Here is a 24,299-nt window from a genome sequence, read left to right on the forward strand (position 1 = left end):
AAGCCACGTCTTATGAAAACTTGAAGGCAGTTCTCCAAGCAGGCTTCCATGATAATGACTGGCAGGAAGAGAAGTCAAGTATACCACACCTGGTTCTCCCACTTGGACAAGAGTTATGGCCACTGGTTCAGTGTGGCTTCTCTGTTGGTATCAAAAGGGTGGTGTCCCGGCAAAGTACTACTTCTCAAGGCAGGCTGCCTCTTGTTTTACTACGGAAAGATTCAGTTTAAAGTAAATGCTGCACCATAAACAGAGGCAGGGGAACCAGGCTACCTACAAGCCTAACACCAATAATGGAGACTAGCAGTGGAGACAAACTAGTGCCAAGGCAACACACATAACACACCAGATAAATTCCAATACCTTCATTGAGATCAGAGGAGCACACCAAAGTTTCAAGGCAGCCAGGACCATCCTGCTCCCTGGAGCAATTTGACACAGTACATTAGAAAATATAATCCAAACAATATGGTTGCAACACTTGAGATTTGGTCAGTAATTGGGGAAATACGGGAGTAGCCTCTACCTTTGCCTCAAGGAAGGAGGGCAGCACTGGCAAGGCATCAAGCAATGATTGTTGGAGGTGCATCTGCCTATTCCTGGCTTCCACCATGCCCAGTGGGGGAAATAAGGAAGCTACATGGACCACACCACCACGTTAGAAGAAGAACCACCTTTCTCTCAGTCACTGCAGGGGACTTGCTAAACTAAGGTTACCAGATTTTTTTCAATGAATCTGGGGACACTTTTCAACATCAACGGATTTTGTATGGGGACTGATTTGTAAATCCAGGGACTGTCCCCAGGAAACAGGGACATCTGGTAACCTTTTCTGGTAACACACTGATTCTACCCCTGCAGATGAAGAGAGCACAAACTTGGCCAGAGTGCTTCACTACTTGGAAACACAGTGGGAAGAACTGGTGATGTGACTGTCCTAAGCCAAGTGGGAATACACTGAGATATAACCTTTAACAGCTGCAGACCATCAGGGAGAGGTGAGGGGAAGATAAGCTTCTCTGCTGCCCTGACCTGAACAGTTAGCTAAATATTAGGAAAAGGCTAAGCAATGCTCTGTTCCCACCTCAAGAGGTGCTGTTCATTGCACTTTGGATATGGTCTACTCAGTGACAGCTGAACTACGTTAGAATTGCATGATGCAGGAAGAAAGCTAGTTTTTCAGGGAGTGAGGGTTCCAGCTTGTCTTCTCCCCAATGTAATTGGCTTCTTATGCGGAGGGAGAGTTTTAAAAAAGAAGCATGTTCCTACCAACAGTCTGACCAGCAGCCAAAAAATTATCCTATGGTGAAGAATCCTGATGATGTGCAGTTAAGCTGTATGAGTCTTGCTTGAAATGGCACTGAAGGCTACTCCACCCACCCACCCCAAACATACTACCACTCATTCAGAGCCCTTTTTTTTGGCAACTCCCCTCCACTTATAAACAAGGAGGGATTGGGAGGCACAAGAAGGTCTGGACAGAGCAATTACCATTTAGCCAGATAATACAAAGAGCATCACTCAACACTGGATCAACTGAGCTGAAGAGCACCAGGTGGTTTATGGGCCACAAGGAAGTAATGGAACAGGGCATACCTCCTATGCCTGTATAGTAGTATCATTTCCAAGCAAATGCCACTGGCTCTTTTGCTCCCAAGTCACTTTACCACCTTGTGGTCCACCCTGCCCCTTCAGTAGCCCTGACTGAGCAGCTTAGCAGAATGGAGGGGCCAGCTTTTACCAATGCTACCTCAGAAGACTGGAATGGTGGGGAGGAGGGACTGAGAGAAGACCAGGAAGACATACTAACTCGGATAAAAGAGGAAAGAGAAAAACGTACCAGAGTTTCAATATCTAGACAAATAAGAGGGAGTTGGGGGGCAAGGACAAGCTAGAGCTCCCTTGGCTGGTTGTTTGATGATTTAGGACCACTTGGGGTTCAGAGGTACCATATGGCATGGTCTGGCAGGAAACATTTGGGAAGGAGCGCTATGTAGAAACCTGGTTGTTTTATGTTCCCATTATCAACATGGCTCTGCTGGCTGCTGAGTTCAGCCAACATAAAATACTGCAACCACAGGTAGAAAGACAGTACAGAAAAGTGCCACCAGCTCCATCTTCTTCCCAGCTGGCTCCACGCTTCAGCGATGTCAGGCTAGAGAGGCACTCACTTAGTAGTGTTAAGAGACCAAAGACAGGGGAAGTGGGCCTGCCCTAGGCAGTAGCAATTGCCTTTTGAGGGGGGAAGGGTCCCTCAGCAGCATAGTGGGTGCTCAGCATCCATTAGAAAGGGGAGTGCTGGCACTCATCAGTTTGTAGACACAGGTCACAACCACTGGTGAACAAACAGCCAAAGGGAACAGCAAGGGCACTGTCCTGCCAAGCTGTTTCCTGCCCTGGTCCTCTCCACAAGGAGTATGCCAAACAAAAACAGCGTTCATGTCCACTTTGAAGGCTAGTGCGTTGTCTGCTCGTGATCCAGGGATGGAACAGATGGTTCTGCTGCAGAAGGGGGCTGCGCTGTTTCCTGTGGCACCTTGCCTGTTGGCACAGGGAGCTGGAGAGGAGAAAGGAAAAAAAGAGGGAGAAGAGAATGAAGGGTGAGTCACAGCAGAGTATTAAAAAAAAAAATCTATTTCAGAAGGAAAACTGGCAATTCCTGGAGGTTTCTTTTAGGACTGCATAGCAGAAATCACACCCACACACACCCCGCCCGAGAAAACCCCAACCAAATTCCCTGCCCTTGGCCACCAGATTGCAGAGCTGCTTACTGAGTACATTCAAAACAAGCTGGCATCTACCACACTTACCACACTCTCCTCTGGGAGGGCACTGTCACCACTGGTTTCCTGGGCACTGGGTTTTTCTGTGGTACCCTCTTCTTGAGTGTTGGGCTCAGGTCCAGCACTGCTTTCAAGGGCAGCACTCTCCTGCTGCAAGATGCCTCGCCTATCCAGGACGCTACAAGGAAAGGATGCGGTGGGGTGAATCAAGAATAGTAGTATACATTTTTGATCTTTTAAAAACATTTTATTGTCTTTTAATGAGTGGAGTCTGGATCATTAGGGTGAATAGGTCTATGCTTGTTTTTTTATTATTCCCCCTCCTCCTATGTTTTTAGCTGTTCTTATTTCTTTCTGTAAGCTGCCTTGATTCCCTTTCAGGGGAAAGGGTGGGGTATAAATAAATAATAGTAATAATAATAATAATAATAATAATAATAATAATAATAATAATAATAGTGGGTCACTGTTGCACCAACCTCAGTTGCTCTCAGCAAGCCCTCACCTACCAGGGAGAACCAGCTGTACAAATATAAGATATGGGTCACCTGGCTTACAAGCAGTACATGTGAAAAGGATATTGGGGGTCTTAGTGCGCCACAAGCTTAACATGGGCCAACATGGTGATACAGCAGCAAAAGAAATGAATGCCCAATCTCCCCATTGCTTTTTATATCGGTCCTGGAGGTTCTGTTGAATATGATTAGAAGGGACCAGTTGGTTAAAGGTATACAAGTTGGAGCTAAACAGTACAAACTGAGAGCATTTGCAGATGGCTTCGTATTGACATTACAGGAGCCAGAATCTAGTACTAAAAGAGTTTTGGAACTGATTCAAGAATTTGGTCAGGTTGCAGGATTTAAACTGAATAAGTTAAAAACAAAGGTTTCAAGAGAAAAATTTAACAGCGATTGAGAGAGAGAGGTTTCAGAACGAGACAGGTTTAACAGTGGTTAAGAAAGTGAAATACCTGGGGATTAACATGACAGCTAAAAATGGGAACTTATTTAAATACAATTATGAAAAATGCTGGACGGAAGTGAAAAAAGATTTAGAAATTTGGTCAAATTTGAAGCTTTCACTGCTAGGCCGCATTGCTGCGATAAAAATGAATGTATTGCCTAGAATGTTATTTCTGTTTCAAACATTGCAAATTTTGGATAAAATGGATTGTTTCAAGAAGTGGCAGAGAGACATTTCTAGATTTGTCTGGCAGGGCAAGAAGTCTAGAATAAAATTTAAAATACTAACGGACGCAAAGGAAAGAGGTGGATTTGCCCTGCCAGACCTTAAAACTTTATTATGAATCAGCAGCTTTCTGCTGGTTGAAAGAATGGCTGCTTCTTGAAAACACAGACATCTTGGATTTAATAATGTATTTGGATGGCATGCATATTTATGGTATGATAAGGTCAAAGCACATAAAGCATTTAAAAACCATATTGTCAGGAAAGCATTGTTTAATGTCTGGATAAGATATAAGGAGCTACTTGAAAATAAAACCCCAAGGTGGTTGTCACCGATGGAAGCGAAGGCTCAGAAAAGGCTCAATATGGAGGCCAAATGGCCGAAATATTGGGAAATTTTGGAACAAGAGGGAGATAAATTGAAATTGCAGAGTTTTGAAAAACTAAAAAACAAAGTGCGAGATTGGCTTCATTATTATCAAATAATGGAGGCATACAATTTGGACAAGAAAATTGGATTCCAGATGGAAAAATCAAAATTGGAAACAGAACTGTTAGATCCCAAAACTAAGACTTTGTCAAGGATGTATAACTTGCTGTTGAAATGGAATACTCAGGATGAAACGGTGAAATCTGCTATGATTAAATGGGCACAAGATGTTGGACATAACATTATGATGGCTGACTGGGAACAGTTATGGACCACAGGTATGAAGTTTACGGCATGTAATGCCTTAAGAGAGAATATTATGAAAATGATATACAGGTGGTACATGACACCAGTCAAGCTTGCAAAAATCTATCATTTGCCTTTCTGGGAGATGATATATAATGAAATGAAAACGGTATTTAAATATACCTTCCTGAAGAAACCAGAGGCCTTTCTCCTGGGCATGGTCGGCCAATTGGTGCCAAAGAAGGATAGAACTTTCTTTATGTATGCCACAACAGCAGCAAGAATACTTATTGCAAAGTATTGGAAGACACAAGATCTACCCACCCTGGAAGAATGGCAGATGAAGGTGATGGACTATATGGAACTGGAGGAAATGACCGGCAGAATCCGAGACCAGGGAGAAGAGTCGGTGGAAGAAGATTGGAAGAAATTTAAAGACTATCTACAGAAATACTGCAAAATTAATGAATGTTAGAATGATGTTGGATTGAAGTTAAGTGGTTTTTAGCAGTAATGTCATAAAGGAATGTGTAAAAATGGATTGTTAACAGGTGATAATCTAAAGTTATAATATATTAAGATTAAAGATTAGGATAAAAACAAAGAGGGAAAGGATTTGCTGAACCAACTAATTGAACTGGAATACAAAAAAGGGAGGTGTGAGGAGGTCTGGGGAACAAGCAAATGAAAGATAAGATACGGAAAGATTGAATTGTTTTTAACTGTTTTTACTTTGTATTTTCTCTTTTTCTTTTTTCTTTTTGTAACATTTTGAAAACTTTAATAAATATCTTTTTAAAAAAAGAAAAGAAATGAATGCTATTCCAGGCTGCATCAACAGAAATAGTGTCCAGGACAAGGGAAGTAATAGTACCTTGCTATTCCACCTTGGCCAGACCACGCCTGGAATACTGTACCCTGTTCTGCGTGCAACAGTTTAAGATACTGACAAGCTAGAATGTGTGCAGAGGAGGGCAACCAAAATGACCAAGGATCTGAAAACCAAGCCTATTGAGGAACAGTTGAAGGAGCTGGGTATGTTTAGCCTGGAAAAGAGGAGATATGAGAGCCATCTTCAAGTATCTAAAGGACTGTCACAGAGAAGGTGAAGCAAAAGCTTGTTTTTTCCTCCTCTGGAGGGTAGTACGTGAACCAATGGCTTCAAGTTACAAGAAAGGAGATTCTGACTAAACATTAGGAATAATTTTCTGACGATAAGAGCTGTTTGACAGTGGAATGGTCCCCCTCAGAAGGTTGTGGACTCTCCTTCTTTTGAGGTTTTTAAGCAGAGGTTGGCTGGGCTATCTGTCTTGGATGCTTTAGCTGAGATTCCTGCATTGCAATGGGGTTGGACTAGGTAATCCTTGGAGTCCCTCTTCCAACTTTATGATTCTATGATAACCACTGAGGGTGTGGCTCTGCCTGTCATTAATTCTAGCTCAACCTACTACTGGGCTTTAAAGATATGCAGTTCAAATGGAACTATTTGATTAGATAAACAAACACAGAAGGCTTGAGACATGCTTTCCCTGCTCCACTGGGAAGAGCAGCAAGGAACTAGCTCAATGAAGCAGTAGCAATGTAAGCTGCCTTATCCATTTCCCTGGAATGTGATATTTCACACACATACCGCACCTCCTAGACTAATATACATATCAGAACATGATTAGCTGTCCAGTTTTGTACTCCTTTGAATTTTATGGTGCTTGAACTAAACAACCACCACCAAGTACCAAAAATAATGTGTCCTTAGAAATAAAATAAGTTGTTAAATACATGTTGTTGAAATACATTCTAAGTACTATGCAATTATGTTTTTTTTAATGACATTCATATGGAAAGTGAATGGAACAGATGTATAAATCAACACCTGCAGAACTGACATGAGCCTGTGGCCCTGTTGTTAAAACTCCAGCTTCCATCAGACTCAGCCACCACACCCGAGGGACACGGAATGAGGACAGCAATAACCCCACAATGCCTGAAGGACCACAAGTTCCCCATGCCAGATGTAATAAACTATAACGTGATCAGCTTTTGTGCACGTGTCTGTAAAAGTATCTTCAGCCATATAGGAGCATAAATTGCTATCAGTTCTACAGATTAGCAGAAAGAAATGTTTCTGCCATTCTAACTGGTTGTTTTAGTTATTTGTTTATTTCTGCCCTTATTTTATATTACTGCGCTGATGGATATTATTTGTAAATTCAGTTATTGTACCCCACTCTGGGATCACTTGTGATGAAAGGTGGGTCAAGAATATTTAAAATAAATTAAATTAAATGGATGGAAACAGATGGATCTGCCCATCTCTCCTTGTGACCTCAACATGAAGCAAGACTGGGAGATGGAAACAGGAGGAATTAAAATAGGGAGCTGGTAGTCAAGGAGGAAGATTATCCCATCCAATTCCCAGAAGCTGCCATTAGTCTCTCATCACTTAGATGCACATGAGGGCCTTCAGTCCAAGCACCCCCATACCCTACTATGCCCAGCACTATTCTCAGAGGCATAATGTAATATCCAAGCCCAAATCAGACCATTACCTGGGAGGCAGCGGGCCACACAAGACCTCACAGCAGTTCTTCATAATGTTGCCATGGCTATAGGGATTCTGCACACGGTTCTTCCCTGTCCAGGAACCTTTGATCTGAAAGAACAGCAAGAGGTGGAAGGAAGACCAAACACCAAAATTAGCACTCATCTGCATGATGACAGACCTCCCCCCACCCCCCGAAACCAAAAAAGCACCTGTTATCCTGATTCTCCCTCTCCCCCTTACGCTTCTCTAAGAGGATGGTCCCTGCTGCTTTCTTAATTACTTTGGTCCTAATAGAAGCCTTCCTCATTTACAGAGCAGATTTGCTCCCAGAACATGGGCGCAGCCAGGGGTGGGGTGGTGCAGCTGCCCATCATCATATAAATAATAAAAATACTTAACTGACCAATCGCATCACAGATAACTCAGCCTCCCCCCACCCCTGCTAACATAAATCCTGGCTATCCCCATGTCCCAGAATCTGGTACGTCACTGAAAGACTCGACAAACTGTTGTCCAGCAAAACTTTTATCTTGCCTATTATTCTGCACTTGAAAAAGTTTATTCCAGTTTGGTAGTCTCTGGAGGCTATGACGGAAAGAGAGGCTCCCAAAGTAGAGAAGCCAGAGCTGCACCTTCCCCCCACCTCTAAAACATTTCAGAAAGAACTAGAGATTTTAAAAACAAAATAAAAGAAAGGTTCTGCAATGTTATTTGAAGGAATCCGATTTAGTTCAAATCCATCCAAGAGATGTTTTGGACCATGTTCCGATGGTATTTAACCACTCCTGTCCATCAGGATTCCCAGCCCATGCTTGCATTTAGTAGCCTTCCTACAAAGAGTGTGAGGAGTCACATATGAAGCTGGAAGGCTGCTTGCTGGAAGGGGTGTATCTTTGTATTGACACTCACATCTTCGTTAGTTGTCTGGTTCAGCGCTACCAGAAAAGTGTGGAAGCCAGTTAAACCCACGACAGACCAAAGTGTGAAGAAGCAGATCAAAACCTCCAGGACTGTGAGCAGCTGAGTTAGGGAACAAGAACTGAACTACAGATGGCTTAGCTTCCCCCCACATTGCAGACAACCCCACCCTGATGCCCCTCCATTCCAGATGGTCTCTCTCATTCTCCTCCTGCAACAGGCAGGTTAGAGACAGGTGCAGTGGAAGCAAAAAGGATATGTCCCTGGGGTTTCTTTCAGAGTATTCAAAAAGCCAATCTTCAGGGATTCTATGTGAAAGGAGAAAAGTTAGTTAGTCTACAGGTGCCAAACAAACCAGGAAGAGCAGGGATTGTTTCCCAATAAAACCACCCCCTTCCCAAGTGATCTTTCAATCACCAGCAACACAGCCCCTCTTCTCCTCCTCCGCCCCCCCGCCAAAAACATGGACTCACTCAGGGCAACGTAGACAATGTTGAAGGAGAAGATGTAGATTGTGAGAAGAGACAAGGAGAGGATGAAGAGGTAGAAGTAACGATAGTTCCTCTTTCCCACGCAGTTGCCCACCCAGGGGCAATGATGATCAAACCGCTCTGCAAGAGCCAGACAAGCACATCAGCAGAGCCAAACTGTACCTCTCCACCCTAGCCGTATAACTCTCAGCAAGAAGTCAGTACATACATATATAAATATATATGTATTTGAATTCCACTAACATGTCAAAGATACATTGCAATTTCCTGTACTAAGTTGCTAATGGACAGATTCACACACCCATTTTTGGGGTGGGACAACTGCCAAGGAGCAACCTTTCGCTTTAGAACCCACATGGTAAAAACTGCCCTTTTGGAAGGAGGCTTTTGTAATTATATCCGAAGTGGCCACATTCCAGAAAAAAAATACACTTCTTTTCTAACCTTTCACAGGTATAGAACAAGCAGTTTTACCACATGGATTTATTTATTTTTGGCGGGGGGAGGGGATTGGTGTAGGGCAATGCCTCCTCCCTCTGAATCTGTGACAACTCTTAAACACAACTGCTGATGTACTACTCTCAGGAAGAGGTAACCTAACCTTGCTATTGGTTAGGTTCCAGATCACAGCACACCCAGACTGCCTGATGATTGTCTAGGCACCAAGAACAAAAACTGAGAATGTAAAAAAACTGAGAATGCTTTTATGTAACAAAACCAAAATCAAGTTCCTAGCCCTTATGGCTGAACAGAGGACTGAAGGTTTGGAGACCATGCCTGGTCAAATTTTACATATCGTAAAGATGGAAATTCAGTGTTCCTTCCGTGACTAACAGAACCAGGACACAGAATTCAGCCATTCACAGCAGGGAGCTTCTTTATTTGTAGTAAATGTACAACAGTTTTCTTGTGACCTCTGCCACAGATTATCAGGAGAACTCCTTTATTAAGCTTCTTTATTCAACCACAATCACAGTCCCACTACTCACCCACACAGTTGTCACAGATGCTGCAGTGCGAGGCACGTGGTGGACGGAAGATCTTGCATGTGTAGCAGTATTTCAGCTTCACTATCTGGTTATTGATCTGAAAGTTCTTAATGCGTGGGGGTGGCCGCTGGCCTGGAGGCACAGTCCCATTGGTTGCCTCTGCAAATGAAAACCACTTTGAATAAGGCAGTCAAACTTCTGAGAGCTGTATGCCAGGGTAAAAGTGAAAGTGGGCACTACCAGTCTACACTCTCTCACACAGCATAATCACCACCCACGCAGGCAGACAACTAGACAGATATAAGGGTATCTTTCACACACACAATGCACAAACCACTCCACAAAACTTAAATCTCTGCTCTTTGGAGACGGTGGTCTTCTTCATAATTTTGTTCCCCATCACAGGGTTGGGCTGGGAGGAAGCAAAGGCACTTCTTCCTGCTATTGCCAGTGTTTATTCTTCCCCTTGTGCTCTTGCTAATGGCTTAGAGGTGCTCAGGAAACAGGAAGGAGCACTTCCTGTTTCCAAAGCACTCTGATGTCATAGCAAAGGCAATGCACAAAGGAAGGGAAAGGTGCATTTACAGGGGGGCTGACAAGCCACTTTGGACAGCCTGGCAGGCCTGATTAAGCCCATGGGTTCAGCACCCTGGTATGCAGCATAAGGTAAGTGGTGTGCGCACATATCTCTGGGCAGGACCCTACCCTCTCATACCCTTCATCATCCAGGAGCAGTGGGGGAATTCTTTCCATACCTGAAGACTCAAGTGGTTAAACTATGCTTGGAAGGTTTGAAGAAGGCACCACCCAACAGGCTAGAACTATGTTTGGAAAGCTTAAGGAAGATACTACCCACTCACCAATCTCCATTTCAATGAAAGCTGCCTCATCAGGCAAGGCTCGAGGAATCACTCCTGGGTCACTGAAGCTTGTGCGCAGGAGGGTAGCCATTGCAAATAGGAAGAGGACAGCTCCAAAAACAGGGATAGTTGGGGACAGGTGGACAGCAAGATAGCGACACCTGCAATGAGAGAAAAGCCCATAGCAACTGAAATCAGACACAAAGCCTGTTGTGTGCCAAATTATGCTTTGGGGGGGGGGGGTAAAAAAACCCCAACATAATTGCTTTAAAATGTTGCCCTTTGACTTCATGTCTCCTTGATGCTCAGAGGCAGTGAGGCATGAAAAAAAGACCTTGTACCAATAGAATTAGGATTAAAGCAAACGTCATGGATTTCCCAAGTCCCCTGGCTGGAGGGTAGAAACTGATATTTGCTGCAGATTTCTGTGTTTTTATTTTGAAAACCCCTCTTTTCAAAACATGATTTTAACTCTGCCATTTTTTTAAAAATTACACTTTTCATTTCCATTGTTTGTTGACGAGAAGAACTAGGAAAAAGCTGAGCAAATGCTAGTGAAGTCTGATAATCGAACAAAGTCTACACAGCACACTTTTGGGGCCTTCTCATATACCTATGTTTGAAAGTTAATGTTTGAAAGCATTTATCTGCCCCAGGAAGCACTGAAATCAAAGGGCAGTCTTTTGAAAGGCAAGACTCTGGCAAAAGCACAATGTTTTTGAACAGCCCTCAAGTACAATGTATTTGCATCCATAATATAGGCTGGACTTTCCATTCTAGCATCCGAGCCTTGTGGGCACCAAAATACAGGGGACTCAAACAGCAATTACTTTTAGAGATGTAAATGGGGTGGGAGGGGGAGGAGAAAAGCCCTGTATGAGAATAGGCACACTGTACCATTTTCTAACAGCTAATGACACCCAATTCCAGCCACCACCTGGGATTTTATTTCCATTTTATATCCCACCTTCTTCCAGTCAGAACTGAAGGTGACATGGAGAGGGTTCCTGGATGTTGAAGCTGTCAGATCAACAGTCTATCTAATTCAATATTGTCTACACAGTAACAGGCAGTAGCTCTCCGGGGTTTCAGACAGGAAGTCTTTCCCAGGCCTACCTGGTAGGACTGAGCCTGGGATGTTCTTACTGCAAAATATGTATCCCACCCAAGTGCTGATTGGACTGGGACCACCAGCTTACTTTCAGAATGGTTGCTACAACATGCACCTTTGCATCACCATCCCGACCTTTTACAGTTAAAAAAAAAAAAAAGGACAGGAAACAAGAGATCTGCAGAGCATCACTATGTCTATCCTATGCCTATCTTAACAATGTTCCTGCCCAAAAGGACGCTATCACTAAGACAACAAGGAGGTAGGTAAACTGTGGAGGAAAATCTAGCAAGAGCAAGAACAAGAGAAACAAAGGAGAGGGGGAGACAACCTCTTTCCTGCAGCAAAAGCAGGAAGTGGGATGCTGACAGTAGCTCTGCGGCCTCCACATCCCTGCTGGAGCCAGCAGGGAACAACCTCTGCATGGAGGGAGCACAACCCATGAAGAACAGCTGACTCTCTGGAAGCCTTCTCTTCTCTCTCTCTCTCCCCCCCCCCCCCCCGGTTTTCTTTTTTTACACACACTCTCCTATTGAATTAATATCTAACAAGAAATGCTGCGACACCATTTCCAAGTTTCTACCTCTGGTTTAACAGCTCACTGATATGACAAGACCCCTCAATTCTGAATTTGGGAGTCAGAATAATTAATCATGGAAGTGTGCACATACTTCTTTTGCACAAATAATTCTGCTTTTAAGAATGAGGTGTTTACAACAGTACCTGTTTTAACAATGGTTAGAAGGGAGGGAAGGAATTATAATTGAGATAGAAGTCAACTTGAAAGGTCAAAGAGGCTAATTAACAGCCTTCGGAAATGGAAAACCACTGTAAATGTTCCAGTGCCTCTTGCGCCATTTTAGAGTATTTATTTGGAAGAAAATAGATGATCTTACTAGTATCAGGGGCAAGTCTTTACTGTTTTCAAACCAGCTTATCTGAGGGCTAAATACATGTTACATTATTTACACTTCATAAAAAGTATGCGCTTAAATATGAGCACTTTTATTTGGAAGAAAATGTTGTGGGGCCCCAATCCAGATTAGGAACCAGAAGCAGTTTTCTGTTCAAAAACTCCTACCTTTCAGGAGTACACTGGTATGGGCCACCAACCTGGAATGGGGTCTCACAGCTGCTTTCTCCAAAATAAAGGTGGGTCAGTTTTAAACACACTTTAAGAAAGAAGAATGAATTATATTGTTATTTGGCCCCATGTCTAGTACTTTAGAAATCAGTAACTTGCACCAGCCACCAGAAATCCACTCCAGCAACTACATTCTCCCAGCATTCTAATGTTGCTTCACACATATTTTTGGCATTCCAAACATTCAGAAGGCTTGTTTCATTACTCATCTGATATGCTCTCTTTAGCGAACTAAAATTAAACTTTCAAAACAAAAACACCACCATATGAACAAGGGCGGGGTCACGTGCATCAGCCAGCTAAACCTGTGTCACCATTAAAACAAATCAACTGGAACTGACAGACAGAATTTCCTTCCACGCCCTCATTAGAGAGAATATGGGAAGAACCCCAGAAAGAGGAATCTTTAGCTGAATGTCCAATATGCCCATAAGCCAAACAGAAGCCCCATTTGATAGTGGCTACCAAGTAACAAAAACAGCCCATGCCTCTCCCTCCATCCCTTAATAGGAAATTTTCAGTATATGGACCATACTTAAAATCTTTCCAACTGGCACCAGGGCAGCTTACAGTAATAGAAATTCCAACCAACCGATACAGTTAAACACAAAAATAGAAGGAACAGATGCAAGAGCAGCAGCAACCACCACCCAAATCCAGCCAAGTGGTGACTTTCCCACCCCGCAATCAATCAATGCTGAAAGCTCATCAGCATCCACAGTGAAATACTTTTCAATGCACTCTTCTGTACTCCAAGCAACCTTCACATTACTAGCAAGTGGGCTTGTCAGCCACAACCCTTTCAGTGAAAACATGCCTCCAATATCTGAGATTAAATATTTAGCCGTATGCCACAACTGCAGCAAGAATTTTGTTAGCCAAAAATTGGAAGCTACAAGAAATACCAACAGTGGAGGAATGGCAGATGAAGATGATGAACTTTTTAGAGCTGGCTGCAGGGACGCGGACTTATAAAAAATATTGGGGGGGGGGGGCCGGGAAAGCTCATGAATAATAAATAAGCTCATGAATATGCAAATAAAGTGGCGCCGCCTCCTCGTGAGCGAATAGGGGAGAGCGTGCTGCGCCTATTAATCAGCTCCAAAGGAAATTGGGTGGAGCTTTTGCTCGGGAGGGAGGGCAGGAGGCATGCAGCCCGCCCCTCCCTGTGCATTTTGGGCTGGGGGAGGGGCGGCGATGGCGCTCTGCTGGAGGGGCGCCGGAGATTATTGGGGGGGCGGAGCCCCCCCAAACGAATTTTTGAGGGGGCTCGGGCCCCCTCAAGCCCCATGGAGTCGGCGCCTATGGCTGGCTGACCTGACTGGAAGAATCCACGATCAGAAGGAGGAGGAGCATCAAGAAGAATGGAAGAAGTTCAAGGACTATTTGGCTAGATATTCTAACATAATTTAAGTAGAACTACTTGTAAGTAACAAATTGGCCTAGGAGTAAAATAGTTTGAATTGTATAACATTATGGATTAATAAGACTAATAAGAAAGAAAGGTGTTAATGGAACAAGTTAATTTTATTTGAAAGTGGATTTTGGAAAACTGCTAAAATGAGTACTATGGAAACACAGTTAGGACAGATCTGAGGAAGTCATTTAACAATGTTATTTAAATTGGGTCTTTAACAGTTAAGATATATGTTTGTTTGTTTGTTTGTTTGTTTGTCTATTGTAATGTTTTCTTTGTGTGTTCATTATAAATTTGGAAAACCAATAAAAAAATCTGAGGGGAAAAGAGAGATTAAATATTTAGTATGGAAATTTTTATTTGAAAGCACTAGAAGTTTGGTGGCAGGCAGGGAATATGTTCAAATTCAAAGGGCACTTTAATCATTCATGGAAATACGAGCAAAAGACTTTTAAAAAGACCTTATTTGTAGGCACAACTACGACACAGAAGCTTGGTACTTTGACAGGAATTTTGCATATCATCATTTATGAAACTGATCTAGCCAAACCTGCAGATTCATTGTGCGTCACCCTAAAAGAGAATCTCTGTTCTTGGTGTCAAGTAAAAAAAGCCTGTTCTTTGTCATTTCTTGTTCCAAGACTCACATTTTAAGTCCTGTTTTTCTACATGTGCACAAGTCACTTAATATATCCAGATCTATTTCACCAGACAGATCTCTAGGTAGAATAACTTTAGAAAGAAATTGGACAGAGTCATGACTCATCAGGAAGACATACACATCACGTGAAACTCTTGCTAGCCCACTAGCTTCCTTGGGAATTCCACCTCCCCTCTCAGGATATCATATAAGGGTTCTTCCCTATTAAATAATGTTTAGCTTGCCGGGCTTTCCTCCACAAAACCAAACACCAGCCAGCGAGGCAGCACTAGCAAAAGCAACAAGCAAGTCCCACTTGTGAAGGAAGAATCTCCTGGCCCCACCATTCCTAAGTCAAGCTGTCATATAACTTCTTCACGTGCTCTTCAAATGCAAAAAGGTATTAAGATGCCTACCTGGGAGACTTGAGTTATCTGCCCAACTAGCTCTGGCTCCCCATTGGTTAGAAAGAGTCAAAGGTCATTCCCTCAAAAGAGAGGTAAAGAGCCTTTAAAAAGTTGAGCTGCCTGCCTTTGGGGGGGGGGGTTTGAAGATTGGGATTTCCATGCCACTGGGAAGCTGACCATCCTTGAAGCCTACTCTTAAATATATTAGAAGTATTATATTGTAGTGGGTGAATTAGGATTAGCCCAGTTTTAGAGCCACAGTGCTATCGTTTATTCTGTATTCAGTTTTTACCTTCCACTTGCTCCTCCTCTATCTATTACTTCTACTAAAATTTCACAATTTGGCCACCGATGTGTGTGCAATTGCCAATCTCAGGATTCTAAAATCTCCATGTGCCATCTGGGTGAGTCTTAGGGAGTGTGGACTGCCTTTAAACTCTGAATAACTTAGAAGGTAACTGTCTGGGAAATGAAGGGTGCATTGGTCCCAGAATTCCTGGGCTTTAGGAAGTTTGGGAGGGGGTTATGTCAAGGAAACAAGAAAGCTGCTTTGATATCAGAGTAGGAGAAGGCAATTGGAAGCTAGCCTATTTTCCCAGCAAGTTGAACCAAGGACTGCAGAGTACACTGGCTCAGAACCTTTTTAGAAATTAACTTTTTGTGCATGCTCAGTTTCCCCCCTTGCTTCTGGGGCTGTGGATGACAAAAAAGGAGGGTGGCAGCAACTATCGGAGAGCAGGACCCAACTGATAACACTGCACAGCTGTTGTGCAGAGTTGGGCAAAGAAGGGGATGTAAGAGGCTCTCCTGGGCATGCCTCCTTTGCCACATCACTATCATAATAGCAAGGCTTAAATAGTCATGATCAAATTGTACTAGGAAGCAAATGTGTCTTGACACAGTCGCATCGCATTAGCAAAATAGCAAAACACATTACTGAAAACAGACTACATGGCATACCAGCTTTAAATGAATGCCTACTGGGCAGCAAAGAGCAAGTCACACACCCACTGACACAGCCTTGTGAAGAATAATAATGTTGAGGATGATCATTCATCTCCTGTTCCACTTGTCTATGCAGCTTCTTCTCCCTATCTGTTATATACAACTGCTGGGTCATTTACAGTCAGGAGTGGGTCTGCACTTCTTTCCCATGCAGAAATCCGAAATACGCTCGTTGTACCAGTGGCACACTCTCTCAGCACAGTCTCTCACACCCCTTTGCTTTAAAAGGCCAGTAGCTCTTTGAAAACTACAGAACCAATACACAGCCAGGGGAATTTAAGCTGCTAGTCCCAGGTTTAGGTGCTAATGCTAAGAGGTGTAGCAGTGTTAGCAAGTAATCAATGGCAGATGTGAAGCGAAGTGGCCAGAGCATAGGAACATGGGGGTCTGTTTATCCAAGCTCAAGTGAGCATAGCTACACTAAGATTAAACTGAATGATCGTTTATTTCCCTTTCTCTTTTGCTCGTGCAAGTATTTCCCAAGAAAAGACACATTTTCAAAGGTTTAATTCACTGCATCAGGTTTGGAAGTCACATTTTGGGAGGCACTCTACAAATAAAAACAGAAGGGCAGATGGTGCATATACAAAACATGACTACACCTTGCTGGGACAAAAGCCAAGTTGCCACATGACAACAATAACAGAGCAAACTGAGGTCATGCCAAACAGAATATAATAAAACTTACATTAGATAGTTCTTGTAACTAGAGAAAACACATGCATCCCCTAAAAGAGTAATTGAGAAGCTGACTTTCACCAAAGGACTGTAGCTCTAGGACAGCACCTGCTCTGCAGGTAGAAGGTCGCAGATTCAGTCCAGGTGTCTGCAGACAGGGTAGGGAGATACCCATCAAAAACCCTAGAGAGCAGCTGTCAAGAGAGTGTAGACAAAACTGAGCTAGATCAGGGGTGAGAAACTGGATCTGTTTGGTGGGTCAGATCATCACACACCTACCTCCTATGGGCCCAATGGGACAAATGGGTAGGGCCACCAATCTGTCAATCACCTGATGACACAATGCCAAGCAATGCCAGGACTTTAAAACGCTATGCAGGACTCTTTACAAGTTTCTTACAAAGAACTCTGACCCGTACTTTGAAGCTGCTAAACAGACCAATGGTCTGACACAATATAACTTATGTTTCTAATCCAAGGATAAATGGATAGAAGTGTCCTGAGATTTCTTCCATGGCTTGAACAAGCTCCTAATTCAGTTTCAGCAGGCAACACAACATTGCTATAGTTAAAACAGCAGCAAATAGGCACTCTTCTACCCAAAGAGTAACTCAAGTAACAGTCAAATGAATAGTACATTAAGATTTTCAGGAATCTGTGACACTGATTTGACCTCCTCTAGAAGACAGGTTCAAACACTGAACATTCCAGACTTTATCCACAACTCCATTTCAAAAGTGAAATGGTTTTCTAAAATTTTTTTGTTTCACTTTGACCACAAGAAGGGGAACAAATCGCAATAAACCAATTAACCTGACCCCTAAGGTTAGACCAATACAACAGAATCAGCAATAAGTTCTAGGGTATGTACACAATGAATGTACATAGCAGTCCTTGATTTTACCCTTCACCATGTCCTGTTCTCATTTCTGTTATTGTATTTGCGTAAGGAGGTGGTGCCCAGGACCTTAGAGAAACACAAGAGAACTGGAGTGGTACGAAGATTCAAACTCTTCTTTTCCCTTTAAAAGCACTCCCCAACATTACAGATGAAAAGAAAAATCCCTGCACAATCTGCTTTCAAATGTGCACCAGGAAAATAGAATGGCTGGGGAAACCCAGTTAGATGGATGGGGTATAAATAATAAAATTAATATAGTGAGACAGAGCTGCACAAAGTGCCAGGACCTGGTTACTCCAAAACTTCTTCCCATCCATAGTCAATTATTGTCAAAAACATTTAAATGGCTTGACAAATGTTCAGTGTTCTCAATTAGGGATCTACCTTACCCAAACAAGGACCCATCAAGGAGCATGTGTCATTCAACAAGAAGATGCCAAATCCCACAACAGTCAAAGGAGTCTTGGGTGTTCACTGTTTTATCAGAATCTGCTACTAATTTGGCAATAACTTGCTGGGCACTACTATGACAGTAGTGATGATCATTACTCCAAACCCAGGATCAGAGGGCAGCTTCTCAACAGTCAGTGAGGTATAGCAGCTACAGTAGTGTATGTACATCAAGAGAGACCCTGGTTTGAATTCCCATTTGGCAATGAAGGTCACTAGATCACTTTGAGCCAGTTACCATCTCTTACTGCAGCAATAGGGAACCTGCAGCCCTCCTGATGTTGCTGCATTACAACAACATTACAAATTCCCATCATCCTAAAACAATGGCCATGCTTGTTGGCACTGACAGGAATCCAGCATCTGGATGGCCTCACCCCTGTCTTAGCCTAACCTACTTAACAGTGGCACTGTGAAAATAAAAGTGGTGCTGGAAGAGAACCATGTATATAACCTTAAGTTTATTGGAGAAAAGGCAGGATTTAAAATACAACAATAAACTCTATTATGCTAGTTCTGAAGCATCAGTTCATATGCTTCCCACAGGTAGCTGGCTCCTAGGGGTAGATCTGTCAACTTGTTTGTATCATGTTTAGAAGAGAGTCAAAGTAAACCTTCAGGCAGATAAACCTGGAGACTCAACATGCATGGAATTTGAACATAAGAAGAACCTTCTGGATTAGGCCAATGGCCCATCTAGTACAACATTCTGTTCTTAAAGTAGCCAACCCAGATACCAACGGGAAGGCTGCAAGCAGCACGGGAGCAATCCGCCCACTTGTGATTCCCAGCAACTGGTATTTAGAGGAATACTACCTCAGGCAGTGGAGATAGAACATAGCTGTCATAGCTAGTTGCTATTGATAGCCTTATCCTCAGTGAATCTATCTAACTCTCTTTTAAAGCTATCCAGGTTACTGGCCATTAATGACTCCAGTGAGTGGGAGTTTCATAGTTTAACTATGCGCTGCGTGAAGAAGTACTTTCTTTTATCTGCCCTGAATCTTCCAAGCTGGATTAGAAATACTAGCTTAGTCCTACCTACCCCTCCCTCCATCTCATCAGCAAATGCTTGAGTGCTTAGCAAGGTGAGCTGGAAATGATGTGAGTGCCAACACACAATCTAGTTTTGCGCAACAGCTGCTGGGTAGAAACTGGATCAATCAGTCTATTATCTGCCAGAATGTCACATGCACAGTGTCTTAAGGGGCTCATTACAAAAGTAAGGTAGCAAAATCTCTAAGAAAGAAGACTGAACCTGTGGCAGCATCCATGATTTCAGGATCTTGATATGGACATACCTGGACATATATCTGGACATATATATTGATTAAGAAATCAAAGGATCATAACCCTTAAGTGATTGTGTGATTCTATATTAACCTCTTTCTGTATAATGTACCATCTTTCATTAATTACTGGGGATTATTTCCAAGTAAATGTACATAGGATCAGATCATAATGATGATTTTAGAAGAGACATTCAGAATAAAGCAAATATGACCATGTTTAGGTTCCAAATCATAATTCAAGTTTGCTAGTGCGAAGAGGTGCCTTCTAAGCTGATTCTTGATGAGAGCAGAGTTAAATCTAGCAACCTGCTCTGATATAATTAGTTGACAGACTTCATGCTTGGCTACATAAAATGTTAATATCAAAGTTTAGAAGCCTTCACAAAAAATTCCCAGTCACAATAACTTCTTCTTTATATCATTTCTTGCAATGACACATGAATTCAAAACAATTGCATCTTAAGAGTTAAAAAACCGGCACCTACAGTGGTACCACGGGTTACATATGCTTCAGGTTACAGACTCCGCTAACCCAGAAATAGTACCTCGGGTTAAGAACTTTGCTTCAGGATGAGAATAGAAATCATGCTCCGGCTCTGGCGGCGTGGCGGCAGCAGGAGGCCCCATTAGCTAAAGTGGTGCTTCAGGTTAAGAACAGTTTCAGGTTAAGAATGGACCTCCGGAACGAATTAAGTACTTAACCCGAGGTACCACTGTATTTCCAGAGATGATCCTAATTTCAGCTCTCAACAATGCAATCAAGGTGAACTATGGGATTCTTAGAAGGTTATTTCTTATATTTAATTTTTTCTACAAATATTGGCTCCAAAGTTTACTTACAGTAACACATAATCTACACTCAGAGATGTCTCTCTTGATGCATACTATATTGCAGCATGGTTTCAATAGCTAATCTGGAAAGCTCCTTCCAAAAAAGCACACTCATTTGTCCTGGGTAAGTGACTAGCCATAAGTTTATTAACCTGGACATTCAACAACATGAGTAGATAAACTTCAGACCCTTTGTGTTACCAAATGATTCATAAGCTCTAGTGATGAGCTGTTCAGTTAGCAAGCCAATGGTTCTCACAAATGATGCTGTAAGCATATTTGGCAGAAACAAACTGAAGTAACATCTTCTGCAATGCCACTTCCTAGTTTACAAGCCATCATAATCAGATTATCTTTTCACAAGCAACTCACACATATCAAATCCACAATGGCAGCAGCAAATCACTAAGATACAATATTCATATCTTCTGTCCTCAACCAAAAACAACACCTTTCAGAGGTGGTACAGTACTTTATAGAGGCTAACAAGCCCTGTGGATCTAAAGGGCCTCACCCTTATTCATCCCCTTGCATGGGACAAAGGCAAAATGATTTCCAATATATTCACACAACTTTGAGTTGGCTGGATCAGATTATGAATCAAAAAAGGATTTTAAAAATATCAGCATAGTTTCACAAATACTTCTCAAGACGGATAAAGACATCTGATTACCAATCTACTCTGCCCTTACAATAGCAGGCAGCAGCTCAATATTTCCAATGAATATGTACTCTTCTAACAGCCAAAGCAACTCAAAGAGTAGAGCCATTCCAACCAACCACAGCCTTGAAAACACCCACACAAACAAAAGTTTCAACCACTGTGAACTTACTCAAAAGCAAAGAAGAGAGCACAAGTTCCCACAATGAGGAAGAGGGTCAGATAGAAGATGCCTTTCTGTCGAGCCATCATGATGCGTCCATCACAACAGAATGTGTTTCTTCCTGGCAGCTTCTCCCATTTCCGTATCACTTTCTTCCTTGCTATCATCACAGACATGGCTGCACCTTCACAGAAGGCAGGACAACTGAGCAACAGTCGATCTCCACACTAGCCACTGGGATTCACACACCATTCTCAGAGATCCAGCCTCAGCCCCTGTAGAGGTAGAAGACAAGGAAATTAGTTAGCATGGTTGTCACGTGACACCTGGATTAAAAAAATTGTCTGAAATATCATTGCTGGAAGCATTTTCTTCCTGGTACACTCACATCCTACTCCCAAGCTTAAGTCATTCACTGAAAAGCACTCTTTTAAATGACATTAAGCGCCTATCTTATCCAACAGGAAGCACAGAATATGGCTTGCGCCATATCTCTAGTATGAGGAAGGCGTACACACTCCCAATGTTTTACAGTTCATCAACAATTGCAATAAAAGAGACCTCACACACTTGTGGCTGGGTGTGTTCCTCAGAATCCTTCCCTATACCTCAACCAGGATGGGTGCCAGTCAGGTCCCAAGAATTGCAATAGATTTGCTCTTCTCCCAATGACTTGCCAGTTTGGATCACAAAGAGCAGAGTCTTGCCAGTCAGAAAGTCAGTGGCTCAAATCCCCGCAATGGGGTGAGCTCCCGTTGTTCGGTCCCAGCTCCTGCCCACCATCAGTTTGAAAGCACGTAAAAGTGCAAGTAGATAAATAGGTACTGCTCTGGCAGGAAGGTAAATGGCGTTTCCTTCCACTGCTCTGGTTCACCAGAAGCGGCTTAGTCATGCTGGCCGCATGACCTGGAAGCTGTCTGCAGACAAATGTTGGCTCCCTCGGCCTATAGAGTGAGATGAGCACCGCAACCCCAGAGTCTTCCGCGACTGGACCTAACGGTCAGGGGTACCTTTACCTTTACATTATAGTATGATCCATAATGGCATATGGATTTCCACACCAAATGAACATCAACCATTTTCATATCCTGCATCACACAGGCCACAGAACTCTCTAGCAGGCAGTTCCTGGATCCAGCCCAGAGTTTATGGTTCAGCATGTAAAAAAACAAACAAACCTCCCTGGTGCTTTGCCCCAGAATAATCCAGTGATTGAACCCACTCAGTTTCTACAGAGTATTGTCCAACAGCTGTTAAAAATCACCTTCCCATCTATTTCTTGGTTCTCTGTTGTTGCCCAGCAATAAGAACAGACAACCATGAAGAAGAAAAATTCCCCGCTTTCCACCTTGGCTTTACAAATGCTATCCAACAAGGATATGGTCAATACAATATAGGTTTCTTCATGGTGTTCTAGAAATGAAATAGGCCTCTAATTGTCTGGGATTCTGGACGCAGGCTCAATAACTTAGAACATATTCGTTCCCATTAGAATTTTCTAGCCACCCTTTGTAGTAGCAACAGGAAAGCAGCAAGGTTGTTTGTATTTAATAATCTTTCACATCTTCAAGAAGCAGGTTGATTAATGAAGAGTGAGAATCATTGCACTACAGTGACTGAGCAGTAGGGAGAAATAACCCAGCCTAGCTAAACAGAAGCGAAGCTTAGGCTCTTGTCGATGTGATATTTGCCTATTCTTCCTTTTCCTTGGTTTTTCAGCACGTGGGACAGCAGGAGCCTGTTTGGGGAAGGGGAATGTGCGGGGTGGGGAGGGGGGCTATCGATTGTACTGACGCGCCTACCCATGAAAAGACTCGAGAATCTGCCTTTCTTTCTTTGGGATTAAAAAGCACCCGCCCAAGACGCCCGCTTTGTTTATTTTGGTTTCGATTACTACAAGGTCCATCTTTCTTCAGCGGCACTCTGCCGTCTCCACGTTTAATGCCTGTCGTTCTGCACAGACAATTAAACGTACAAAAAACAATAATAAGAACATGCATTACAAAACTGAGCGTGATTTCTATTCTCGTCCCACCCCACCCATTCCCACTCCCAACCCGAGCACAACAAAAGCAACCACCATTAGCATGGTTGGTTATTAATACTTGAATAGTAGCAATAGTAGTTATACAATTAATAAGGGGAAGAGGGGAAACCGAGTAGAGACAACCGAATAACACACACACACACACACACACACACACACACACACCACATTCTCTTACAACCTGGCTCCTGCAACGGGCTCCCCAGACCCACGCGCGGCTGCCGCCCATTGTTTCCAGCTGGGCGCTCCGCGACCTTGCACCATCCGCAAGGATCCCGACGATCGTCCGACACGTGTCTCTCCCAACTCCCACGTGCGGCGCGAGAGAAGAACCGCCGCACAATAAATGCAAAAACACACACACACACACACACCACGTTCAGCGGCAGCAATGGGGAGAGAGAGAAGCCGCGCTCCTGCCGTGCACAGCTGGCTCCACGGATCAGAATGACAGCAAGGGAAGCTCTTGTCGGGGTGACAGGGAAAGGGGCCCACTCGCGGACCACGCCCCACGCGTAACAAAAAGAAAAAAGGGAGGGGGACACCACGCCCACCGCCGCGACTGGGAGCAGGACAGGCCGTTTGTGTGAGGGGCGGAGAGCACAGTGCGCTGTCCCGAGGGAACACCCGGGGCCCCGACCTCACCCGTTCCAGGAACGGGTATGGGAGTGCTTCATTCTCCTCTGCCATGGCTCTGGATCTTTTTTCCCCTTGCCTTTTCCCCCGATCCTCCTCCCTTCCCGCTCACCGGCTCGCTCGCGTAATTCTGCCCCCTCACCTGCCGCTCAGCGCCGTCGGGGCCGAGGCTGGGCTGCGTGCTGCCGAGGCCTTTTCTCTGGCAGATCGGCTGCTTATTGGTTGAGCTGTACTTCAGCACCGCCTCCCAGCTCAGAGGGGATGGCTCGATTGGCTGAGCTGAGGATCGCTCACTCACAATGTGGTGAAGGGAAGAGGGTGAGGCTAAGTTGCGGGGCCTTTTCTCGCTCCCTCCCACCTCACCCATTAGGATCTTGAGTGGGGGGCGAGCACTGGTGCGCTTGGCTCAGAGGCCGCTTCCTAAGACCAAGAAAGCGGCTCATCGGCAGCGGGGCGGCAGGTTGTTTACG

The 24,299-nt window shown here is 43.6% G+C and overlaps 1 protein-coding gene across 6 annotated transcripts; it reads right to left on the reverse strand.

Moving 5' to 3' along the window:
• Positions 1-350: 350 nt before the first annotated feature.
• On the reverse strand, positions 351-24,299 carry ZDHHC9 (zDHHC palmitoyltransferase 9). 6 transcript variants are annotated; one of them, XM_077922295.1, is made up of 10 exons: positions 23,972-24,297; positions 21,156-21,421; positions 10,447-10,607; positions 9,587-9,745; positions 8,580-8,717; positions 8,365-8,414; positions 8,098-8,199; positions 7,193-7,296; positions 2,811-2,961; positions 351-2,557 (listed from the first exon to the last, which is right to left on the reverse strand). In XM_077922295.1, the coding sequence occupies exons 2-10, from the start codon at positions 21,320-21,322 to the stop codon at positions 2,456-2,458; spliced, it is 1,134 nt and encodes a 377-aa protein (XP_077778421.1). In that variant the 5' UTR covers positions 21,323-21,421; positions 23,972-24,297; the 3' UTR covers positions 351-2,455. The 6 variants fall into 6 exon arrangements, with proteins under 6 accessions (XP_077778421.1, XP_077778422.1, XP_077778423.1 ...); XM_077922296.1 differs by having other exon boundaries at positions 23,942-24,297; XM_077922297.1 differs by lacking the exon at positions 23,972-24,297 and adding an exon at positions 23,839-23,929.

This window comes from Podarcis muralis, chromosome Z, assembly GCF_964188315.1.
Source record: "Podarcis muralis chromosome Z, rPodMur119.hap1.1, whole genome shotgun sequence".
Taxonomy (NCBI): domain Eukaryota; kingdom Metazoa; phylum Chordata; class Lepidosauria; order Squamata; family Lacertidae; genus Podarcis; species Podarcis muralis.